General features: G+C 33.7%; 1 protein-coding gene across 7 annotated transcripts in view; it reads left to right on the plus strand.

Moving 5' to 3' along the window:
- The window catches only part of LOC106884491 (chloride channel protein 2), a 154,668-nt gene that overhangs the window by 140,652 nt on the left and 1,702 nt on the right, over positions 1 to 12,314 (plus strand). For 6 of the 7 annotated variants that reach the window (XM_052972228.1, XM_014935906.2, XM_014935908.2 and 3 more), the window contains 4 exons: positions 4,153 to 4,194; positions 6,816 to 6,860; positions 9,716 to 9,820; positions 11,094 to 11,180. In XM_052972228.1, coding sequence (XP_052828188.1) covers positions 4,153 to 4,194; positions 6,816 to 6,860; positions 9,716 to 9,820; positions 11,094 to 11,180 — 279 coding nt within the window. The remainder of the gene's footprint in view (positions 1 to 4,152; positions 4,195 to 6,815; positions 6,861 to 9,715; positions 9,821 to 11,093; positions 11,181 to 12,314) is intronic. The other variant, XM_052972230.1, reaches the window with a different exon arrangement.

The following is a 12,314-nucleotide window of genomic DNA, read 5'->3' on the forward strand; positions in this document are numbered from 1 at the left end:
ATATATATATATATATATATATATATATATATATATATACATATATAGATAAGGATAAGCATATTAATAAAGGTCCGTGAGAAAACTCATTTAAATAAAAGGGTTGGGAACCACTGATCCAGTGTATGCCTCCATTCTAATGGCAGCAGGAGTGTGATTTTAGAGAAATTTAGCCACTATTTCCAGCTGGCTGATGAACTACATAGATGCCCCCTCTTTGACCTGTGTATATGTGTTACTGTCTTGTGTATGTATTGTGTAATGTGTTGTGTGATGTTGTATAAAGATTCTGTTGACAGTATGTTATTTATATTTTTCAGATGCCTCTTTAAGTTTTACAATAAATGACAATTTATTGTGATATTGTGAGCTAAAATGCTGCTTCTGTTGAAGGCAAATATTGCATGGCTGTCAAATTCTGCTGCATAAACAGCTATTTGTAAATTGTCAAAATGCCAAGATGTTACAATTCAATTTAGTTTCACGTTTAATAATTCTATTTAGCATTGTCTGACTATTAAAAAAAAGAAACACATTTAAGATATACATCAAATTATTTAATATTTGAGCTATGTACAATGGTTAGAGACCTCTGTACCTCAGTGTTATATATATATATATATATATATATATATATATATATATATATATATATATATATATATATATATATATATATATATAGCTTATATATATATATTTTTTTTTGAATTGGTAGATCTTGAAGCAGATAAAGCTATAAATAATAGCCTGTGAATATTGGGTTAAAAAATCCTTTGGATAGAAAATGTTGAAGGCTGCCTTCGGGACTCAAACCCACCTCCCCTACAAACATGACAGATGTTCTACTATTGAACCAAAGTGATCTTTTGAATTTCTCAATTCATTTCAGCAACCCTGTTCTTACCAGTAAAAATTGTACGATAGAGAAATTTGAAGTGTAGCTTTGGTCTAGTGGTAGAACATCTATCATGTTGACTGGAGATGTGAGTTTCAATCCCCTGGGCAGCTTCCAACTCTTCTTATCCAAAAGAGATTTTTCAACTCAATATTTACGCAGTTACTTATAGCTTTATTTGCTTCTGAGATCCACCATTCCAAAAAAAGAATTGATGTTCTTTTGAGATTTGTAAATTCTTATGACTTCAACAATTTATATATATATAAATTAATATATATATATACATATATATATATATATATATATATATATATGTATGTATGTATGTATGTATGTATGTATGTATATGTATCTAGGCAAGTCTATAGTCCTGTCTAGATTGATATAGTGACTGTGAGATTAGAGTGCTAGACTTTGGGCAGTATGGTTGTGATTTCTATACCTTACTGCAGTGCTGTTGCTATGTTGTATTTTTGCTTGCCTCAGTCTGCTTGGCTGACAAACAGGTCCTGCTTCATCACCAATAGAAGCTGAGTGAGAGGGAAATAATAAAAAGAAACAAACAATTTTACTTTTCTTTATGAACCTTGAGCAGTATTGAATGTTCAGTTAGAGTTTTTCCATTCTGGTTTGATAAATGAATTGAAATGTATTTTTTTCTTTCTTTCCTTTTTTTTTTTTTTTTGTCTTGTTTTATTTTCACCATATTTTCTGGCATAAAAGTTGATAAAGTATATTGTGTAAACTTGTACTGCAAACATTAAAACATCTTCCCTATCTTTCCAAATCCTGCTGCTTTTCACATAGAATTTTGGATCCTTGAAAGTCAACCTACATTTTTTGGCTGTTAATTTTGATTTGAAGAATTTGACTTGTATGCTGGAAAATATGGCAGTGATTCTCTTTTCTGATTAGACAAGTACCGTGAAGGGTGTTTTTCTTTTCTTTTTCTTTTTAGTCATGAGAAGGGATTTTGCTCATGCCTTTGGCAGGTTCTTTGTGATACTCAAACTGATATGGTTGATGTTCATCTTAAATCTCTCTAAGTCAAGTGCAGAAGGAACAGAGATATTAAAAGAAATGGGCAGGGTGGAAGTTGCAGAAAGTTGGCTGCAGTCAAATGACTGAAACAAGTAAAAGATAAAAAGCAGTAAGCTACAAGGAGCATGCATATTTATTTCCACTGAAAAAGCAGAAGTATTCTTTTATTCTTTTACTGGTTTTAGCCAGAGGCTGGGGGCCATGCTGGAGAAATGATAATTTTTTTTTTTATGTGGGACGGTATTGTCTAACTTGTCCTTTTTTTTTTCTAAGATATTAGAGTGTGATTTTAGGGAAATTTGGTTGCTATTTCTAGCAGGTTGAGTAATCACATTGAACCTATCTTGTGAGTGGGAGCTGAACTGAAGAAAATGCAAATAATACATCCAGAGTTGTCTCCCATGTTTGCTGGTTAACGGAGGAAACGAAAACTAAAGTACTTATTAGTCATCAAGTGTAATCCTTTTTTCCTTTTCATTTCTCACCCACATGCTTTTTTTTTTCTTCTAGTTTTTGAGTAAAATATTTCATTAATATACATCAACACCCACTGACCTATATCTAATACATTAGTTCTTATATTCACTTGTATTTCCTTTAATCTTCAGTTTATCATGAAACAATATATGACCTGGACAATGGATATTCAACTTTGCCAAGTGATATAAAGATATTTATCATCATCATCATCATCATCGTCGTCGTTGTACATGATTTTATGCTAGCATATTGAGTAAAATGAAATTTCTGTTTTTATATCTAATGAGGAGTGGTAGCGAATATAATGCTTACATTTCATGTGACATTTAGATTTTATAAAATGAAAGAAAAAAAAACAAACCTTGTAATGCTTATGTTTGATTTACTAATTTGCAAAGTGTTGTGTGTGTGTGTGTGTGTGTGTGTGTGTGTGTGTAAGTATCATTTCTAACAGTAATTGAAATGAATGAATCTGGTTTTCTCATTAACTGCCTTGTCATTATAATGTCATTATATCGAAATCAAATTAACTCTTATTAATTTATTTTGCATAACATTTATCTTTCTTCTCCATTTTTTTTTTCATATTATTTTTCAGTCATTTACATTGTAAGTTCAAATGCTATTGAGGTTGATTTTGCTTTCCAACCTTTCAGGGTCAATGAAATAAGTACCAGTCAAATACTGGGGGTCAATGTAATTGACCATCACCCTCTCCCTAAAATTGCTGGCCTTGTGCCAAAATCATCATCATCATCATCATCATCATCATCATCATTATTATTATTATTTAAGGTATTGAGCTGGCAGAATCGTTAGCACACTGGACAGAATACTAAACAGCAGTTCATCCGTGTTCTGAGTTCAAATTCCACTGAGGTTGACTTTGCTTTTTGTCATTTCAGGATTAAGGAAATAAGGACTGGTTAAACCCTGAGGCTGATGTCATTGACTAGTCCCTTCCCCTAAAATTTCAGGCCCTGTCCCTGTAATGGAAAGGATTGTCATTGTCAGTTTTGTAAATCTCAGATACTTAAAAGCTAAACAGTCCAGACATTTCCACTGGAGAACAGTCAGCGAGAAGTTGACAATAGACCCTTGTGTCTTACATTCTCATGGCTTTCCTTGAAATCTTTGCTATACCAGAAGTAATATCTTCTGTATCATCATCATCATTTTTATTATTATTATTATTATTATTATTATTTTTATTGTTGTTGTTGTTGTTGTTGTTGTTGTTGTGCATGCAAATTTAATTAGCAGGTACTTTATCTTGAGTTTGGTGACAATAAGTCTCTTCAAATCAAGAATTTTTCTTCAATTTCTTACAAAATATAAGATGGTACTTTTCTGCAGGTTGACAGTGAAAGTTTCAGTTCCATTTTCTTTCTGTCTTTCAGATAGCATTTTGGGTATTGTGCCAGATGCACTGTTGTTGATGTTGTTATTATTATTATTGTTTATCATTTTCATTATTATTCATTATTATTATTATTATTATTATCATTCAGTAGTTTTATTTTTATAACCTGCTTTCGCTTCACTACCGAGCGCAGCTCTGTGTGCCTTGGGTATGTGCTGTGGTTTGCTGTGGTGCTCTTATGGTATTGAAAGTGTTTTGCATAGGATGTGTTCAGTGCCCAGTAGTGCAATTTTTTGTATGTTGTATATATTTGTAAGTCCTGGTGTTTTTATTATTATTATTATTATTATTATTCACTGCATTTCAGAAAAACAGTATGCCAGAGTCCTTGAGTAAATTATTCAAAGTGGTATGTATATAAATTTTTCTTTGTGGTATGTAAAAACTCAAGTTGAAAATAACACAAAACAGCAGAAAGCAACAAAATCCAACCATATGAATACTTGTCCATTCCTCAAACTGGTTATTCTGTCATTATTAAACTGGTCTCTTATTGAAATATAGGATGGTTGTTTTATTGTTGTTGTTCTGTAACTCTCATGAAGTTGCATAGCTCAGTGGTTAGTGCGTTGTGAGGTCGTGAGTTCGATTGCTGGACCAAGCTGTGTGCTGTGTTCTTGAGCAAGACCCTTTATTTCACCTTGCTCCAGTTCACTCAGCTGAAGAAATGAGTTGCAACATCGCTGGTGCCAAACCGTATCATCTTTTACCTTTCCCTTAGATAATATCAGGGCTGATGAATAAAGTGCCAGTCCATTGTCATGGATTGGAAGATTGGCTAGTGTTGGCTGCCAATGCTTCACATTCTGAGTTCCAATTCCACCTTGGTACAAGTGGATCATGAGAGTACCCTGTTCAAAATACAACTAGCCAAGCATGTAGGCCTACAACCTAAAGAAATCAGTTTGCAATGGCATGCTGAGGCTTTCATCCAGTTATGGATAAGCAATAACTGAATAGAAGTACGATATCATCAAATATTTTTGTATTTTTAAGCTGGTGTGATTTGATAAAGATTTAGTTGTTACTTTTAGCATTTTGTATAACCACGTAGAAGCTCTCTCAATAGTGATTTTAAATTCTTGAGGCAATAATAACTGAAGCAAGCACATGATTTGACTACAATAGTTGTTCTCACTCTATATAACACTGGTGATGTAGTGGTGTGCATCCTAATCCAGTTCAGTTGCATGATATGCTGTGTAGTAGTCTAGGGATGTGGTATATTCCTCCTTGCTCAGTATTTTCCTGTTGTTCTTTAGCTTCAGCTCTGCTCTGATCAAGCAGACTTGTGAGGCTTTCCAGCCATAACTATCCAGTCTGTTCAGACATAGTTTATCTCAGGCTGCATTATCCAAAATGTCATTTGTTCGTCATTTTCTTGAACAGTTATAGGTGATATGGGGGTGACTTAACTGTTATTTCTAGCATGTATGTGAGCTTTTAAAAGTTCTTCTATTGGTTTTCTATAGTTCTGGCTGTTGTTTCATCCCAGTCCAAACTTTGATTAAAAGCATTCTAGCCATGGCCACCTGGTCTTCTCAAACATAGTTTACCTCAAATTTCACTCACTGTCCAATATCTTCTTCTTCTGGCAGAATGTGATTTGATTGAGGGATTTAGTTGCTATTTTTAGCATGTTGTGTGACCATATAGAAGCTTCTCCTCTCCTTGGCTCTAGTCTTCACCTGAATGTTTTGGTGGTGACCACAGTAGAGGTGGCCTCAGTTGGCGTCATGATAATTACTATTCCCTCAGTTTTGCCTCTATTTAGTTGATTAGAAGACCATTTAATTGAAACCTTGGTTCGGATATGTACTCCTATTTACTTTACATAACACACACACACACACACACACACACACACACACACACACACACACACACACACACAGTACAATAGACTCTACACACAACTAACACTGAGGTGCATTGAGCACTTCTATGCTTTTGTATCACACATACATTGAAACATGCGTAAGTGAATCTTTAGCTTTAAATGGTTAAATAAACTGAACGTGTGTGTGTTTGTGGATATGGATATATAGAAAGGATTATAATCCAAGCTGTCTTCATATTGCAATGAAACGTGTAACTACAGCTCCATAAAGTCCAGTCTTTGTTTTAATGTATATTTATAATATATGCACAGACATACACATGATGTGTGTATATGCAAGAGAGGATGGGGGGATAAAAGTGATGTTACTGTAAGCCAGTGGTTCCCTGAAGATGTGACATAATATTTGTGCTTTGCCATGAGCACAGATATTAAAATTTCATATTTAATATAATGTGAAAGATACAAATTTAGAATTTTCATAGCTTCATTTATTAAATGAATCTTGTTTTGAATAATTGTCTCAAGTTTAAAGTATTTATAATTATAGACTAAAATATATGAGTGAATGTATAGGCTAAAATATATGAGGTAATAATGTATAGACTAAAAGATATTATCCTCTTTCAGTGGTATGTATAAAACGTGTCAAAAACTATTTTTTCTTGCTCTAAAGATGAATTGTAATTAAAAGAAATTAACTGGGGAACCACTAACAAAGACAAATATGTATTTCACTTATTAATAAATATTAATTAATTAATTATAACCTTTTTACTAATCATTGTTTCTTTTCCTTCTTTCTTCTTCCTCTTCACTTTTGCTTTTCTGTTCTTTCTCATGGCTCTCTTCCTTTCTTTCGTTCTTGCTTTCTTTTCTTTTTGCTTTTACCAATTTTCTTGAATGTTTGATTTTTCTTTCTTTTTCTTTGTTCTTTATTTCTTTGTTTTGTTTTTTTTTCACTTTTCTTTTTCTTATTCACCTTTATCTGTTTATATTTCTTTATTCTTCATCTTCATTCTTTTTCCTCCTCCTCCGCCTCCTCCTCCTCCGCCTCCGCCTCCTCCTCCTCCTCTTCCTCCTCCTTTGCCTCTCTCTCCTCCTCTTGTTTCTCACCCTCCTCTTCACAGCCTTTTAAACAGAATCGAAAATCTGTCCACCAAGAAGAAGTAAAGGTAAGCTGTCTTTAGACTAGAAGGAATAGAGGCATAGCGTATAGAGTAATTAGCTCCTTAATGATCTAACTCTGGATATTCAGGTTCAATTCCTGACTGAAGCTTTTCAAACCTTAAGAAAGGCATCAATGGAGCTACCCTCCTTTCAGCTCTCCCTGAAATGTTCAGGGGTGGGGGTGGGGTGTTTAAACTTTCCACCCCTATACCTCCCCAAGTTTACAAAAGCTTGAGCAATAGACATTATTACATTAATTCATGGGTATCTATTAATCTTCTGTCTTTCTGAGTGTTTCAGTCTTTTGGTACTGTCCAATTGCAATATTTTCTTTATATTAGGGATGGAATGGGATGATAAGGGATCCTCTTGCCTCTTCACTCTGGCTCCTCCATGCAATGACATGGAGAACCAGAAAGAGTTAACATTTGTTAACGCCTGGGTGACTTCTGATTGAGCAGATCTGTGATCAAAAGTCTTCTAGCTGCGACCATACTTAGATGTTTCTTACATGTGTTTTAGAAGTGTTTCTTGTAACAGAGATATGTCTGAGATGTGTCTTACATGTGTCTACTATGTCTGACACATATCTGAGATGTGTTTCTTACATGTGTCTTACAAATGTCTCATTTATGTTTGAGATATGTCTCTGGTGTATCTGAGATGTGTCTTGTGTCTTAAACAACACCATGTCATGTATATGACTGAGATGTGATTTACATATGTCTTGCACATGTCTCAATGTGGCTGAGATATGTCTAAGGTGTGTTTAAGATGAGTCTTATCATGTGTCTTTGACATGTTTGAAATGTGTCTTTAGTGTATATTAAATGTGTTTTACATATGTCCTAGATATTGTAGGCATTTCGTGTGACTGGGAAGTGTCTTAAATATGTCTTAGATATGTTTATGTATGTCTCACTTGTAACTAAAATATAACAATTGATGTGTCTCAGATGTGTTATACTTATATTACATATGTGTCTTAGATGTATTAAACTTATATTACATATGTGTCATAGCTGTGTCTTTGTGTCTTACATCCACAACAATCAAACATAAGTAGCATTCTGTATGAAATTGTACCTCATTCGAGGTACCACAGCAAAACAAATACACAGGTACATGTACTTGCTGTAACATACGTGTACATATGTATATTTAGTTGAACTTGCACATGTGTATACACATACATGTATATACATATATTTATATAGATACACACAAGTAAGCACATAGATTTACATATGTACACACACACACACACACACACACACACACACACACAGATATACATATGTAGTAGAAATAGATATAGAAAATCCTTAGTGCCATAGTATATATTTGAAGAAATGAATAAGAATGACGTTTGTGATAATTTTTCCTTCTTTAATGATTAAATGTTTATAAATTGTAAAGGGGAAAAAATGATCTGAAATGTCATTTTTATTCATTTTTTTTTCCAAATATATAGTTTTATACAAAAACTTAACTGCTCCTGGGTATGAATTTAAACAAAGCTGCACCCTGCTACCCATCTATGTTGAGCCAGTGTGACCAGAGTGAGCACACCAGACCAGTATGATCTCAGGCTTAAATTCATGGTGTGTGCATCAGACGGTCGTTGGTGGAGAGAACATGCTGAGTCCGGTGTCCTGCAGTGGACCAAACACAGCCAGTCCAATCCAGTCCAGTCCAGTCCAATCCAATCCAGTCCAATCCAATCCAGTTCAATCCAATATGAACATATATCATTCTGCATGCCCCTATACATACTTACTCAAAATACATATACTAACTCATAGATACATACTTACACTAACACACATTATTGTAAACTCATGCACTGGCTACTAATCCATGCACCTTACCTTGATTGTTGTCTTTGTCACCTTTCATTGTAATTGTGCAGTTATTGGGAAATATGCATTTGTAAGTCTGTTCATTATGCACATATGTGCATCTGTTGATTTATCTTAAACAATTCTGATTAATTCACATTTGCAAATCTGTTGGGTCAAATTGAGGGTTCAGTTATTAACCCTTTTCCTGTGGGAATCAGATATATCCAATCAATTTTTTTTTTTACCCTTAACTTAAGAAAGCAGTTTTATAATCCAGTCTGTCTTTTGTTGAAGAATGACATCAGCTCTCAGCAACAGAAGCAACCTTTGTCATAAATATTAATTTGCATATCCACCTTAACTTGGGATGTGTATTGAATGCCATAGACTGTAGTACTCTTGGTGAGAGATCATCTCATATTGACATTAAGTGTTAAAAAAGCACAGACTACACCAGCAGATGAAATTTCATCAGTATCAGCAGATAGGACCGTTGTATCACATAATTTCAGTGTAATTTGTACTTCATCAGCAGAAGGTACCCTACTACCAAATGCCAGATTGAAATTCCATTAAACTGATATAATTTAACACTGATTAAACAGTCAATAATTTAACACTGATTAAACAGTCAATAATTTAACACTGATTAAACAGTCAATGATGTTGCATGAAGCTGGAAGGTTGTGTATAACTTAGCTATTAGTGACAGAAATAGTCTTTGTAATGAATATTAATTAAGCACATCCTACTTAACTTGGTTATGTTGTTTTGAATGCTGTTGAGATAATGTCAAGTTTAGTGAGGTAACGTGACTTCTATTCTTTTTGGTAGATATTTAATGTCATTAGTGGAATAGCCATGGAATCTAATTTTGCAGTGATAGGGTTAAATATTAATTCTGGTCGTCCATTCATTAGTTTTAAAACTTTTAATTTAGAATAGAAAACTACCCTGACATTCCATGTTTTAAATTTTCATTTTCTTCATTTATTTTTTCTCTTTACTTTTGTCAGGATAAAGACAAAGAAAGAAGTCTATTGAATGAGCAGATAAATTGGGAAGGGTGTCAGATTGATCCAGCACCTTTCCAGTTAGTAGAGAAGACTTCTTTACATAAGGTCAGTAATTAATGCAGTTACCAGGATTTGTTAACCCTTTGGCATTCGGATTACTCTGTCAAATGTAATACTTATTTATTCACATTGTTTTTAATTAATCATGCACTATCTTGGGGCTTCACGATTTCAATGATGTGATTATTTACTTTTACTATGACATTGTAGAGTAGGTGTGAGATGTTGGATATGGTTAGTTGGAACATCAAGGAGACAGAATATTTTGACTGGTTGTGGCCAGTTTAAATGCTAAAGGGTTAAAATGATGTTACCATTATGGGAATCTGTACAGTCATGGAATTGGTTTTGTTTCAGAATGTTCTGGTTGTTTTTGTTCCAATCCAGACCTGTTTAAACAAACTCATGATCAAAGACATTCCAGCCATGACCATTCTGTATTATTGTATGTTGAGGATTACTTTTGTCTAATTTGTCCTCCTCTTCTTTTTCAAAATATTAAACTATAATTTGGGGAAGGTTTAGCTGCTGTGTTCCTAGTATTTCAACCGGCCACGCCAAGATTCCATGTCAGACTGTCAATATGTGTACTGTTACTTAAAGCTAGACAGTGAACTGACAGAATGCTTAGTGGCATTTTATTTATCTTTAGGTCCTGAGTTCAAACTCCACCGAAGTAATTGATTTTCTTCCTTGCTGTCCTTGTACCATAATTTGAAACCAATGTGTATAATGTCGTATAAAGATGGACAAGATTTGAACTGAGAACATAAAGAGCCTCAACTAATACCACAAGGTATTTTTGGCCCCCAAATATTTCCCCTTGGCTGGAGATGTTTTCATGGAAGATTGGAAACAAGGGACTTTAATTGTATAATGCTAACGGTTTTTATAACTATCTTGTGATGTTAAGACAAGGAGAGCCGCATGCTCGCACACACACACACACATACATACATACATACATACATACATACATACATTCAGAGTTGGCCAAAAGTCACCTGACAGTAAATCAAAACTCGTATAATTCCAAGATTAAAACAAAAAATTATTTCACATGCGACTTTACTAATAAATAGACAAATGTTGAAAAACAAAAACGGTGATTTTAACTCATAGCATTCAATTATTAAACATTCATAATTGGAATGAATAAACAAAATTGAATATTAAGTATTTATGGAATTTTGATTTACTGTCAGGTGACTTGTGGTTAACCCATACATGTTAATGGATGTATTTAACTAATGTGGTATTTCATGTAAAAGAGGAAACGAAATTTGAGGTTAATATTTTTTTCTCTTATTTCTTGCAGGTCCATTCTTTATTCTCACTATTAGGTCTCAGTCATGCGTTTGTGACCAATATTGGTAAACTAGTTGGTGTCGTTGGATTAAAAGAGGTAAATTTCACCAATACCAAGGTGGTTTTTATAACATAAATTGTTGTCTTCAGTTAATACCTGTTGATTCTAACATGTTTTATTAGGGGGTCACTCAAATTACACTTAATAACCTACCTTTGTTTTTTTACTTCAACGTCTCTGCAAATCTTTATTTCTGGTTTAAAGATTTTGGAAAGGTTCAGTAACACACACACACACACACACTTAGTGTTTGCTGTTGGAAGGAAGAGTACTTGCTACCATACTATTTGTATTTTGGTTGAATCAGTCTTTTATTACTCTGAGTTACACCTGTGGAGGCACAGGATCTTCTGGTAAGTTATGATTAAAGAAAGTTATAATAAACTTAAAGATGTTGTGCACCAACAGATGAAATTCAGAATAGCAAGGGACTGACTCAATCAAAATACATACATGCATACATACATATATATATATATATATTGGTTACAGCCATTTTAGTGTGGCTGTCCTCTAAGAGATGATGATATTGCCATTTAACCCCAGGAAGACATTTCCTCCAGGTGGTTTATTCAGTGTGCTTTTCACACCCAATATTTATTAGAAAGTGGGCAATAACTCCTGCCGCCCTGGCTTTAAGACCACCAGTGTGTGTGTGTGTGTGTATATATATATATATATATATATATATATATATATACACACACAAATTTATTAAGTTCCACAAGGAAAATGTTGACAGGGACTTCAAAGTTTGGGCTGTTTGCTTTCCTAAGCCTGATGAAGCTGTGCATGCTGAAACTTAGAAGCCACTGTCAGTCCTTTCCTTCTAAAAGTTAGTCAGGCTTCATTTAGCTCAATGGTATGGAGCACTGAGCTGGAATTTTAAAGGTACAGAGTTCAGTTCTTTGTAGTGGCTGCTGGGCACTCTTTTCAAGGTGGTGCTCCAGCATGGCGACAGTGTTAATGGCTGAAACAAGTAAACGATGAAAGATGAATACATACTCTACAAGATAGCATTGAGTAATCCTTTAGTTTAATGTTCAACTGTTTTATATGTAACATGACTTAAAAACAAACATTATGCATACATTTGTATGTATGTATAATACACACATATATACATATACGTATATGTATATATATATATATATATATATATATATATAT

This window comes from Octopus bimaculoides, chromosome 12 (genome assembly GCF_001194135.2).
Source record: "Octopus bimaculoides isolate UCB-OBI-ISO-001 chromosome 12, ASM119413v2, whole genome shotgun sequence".
NCBI classification, from domain to species: Eukaryota; Metazoa; Mollusca; class Cephalopoda; order Octopoda; family Octopodidae; genus Octopus; species Octopus bimaculoides.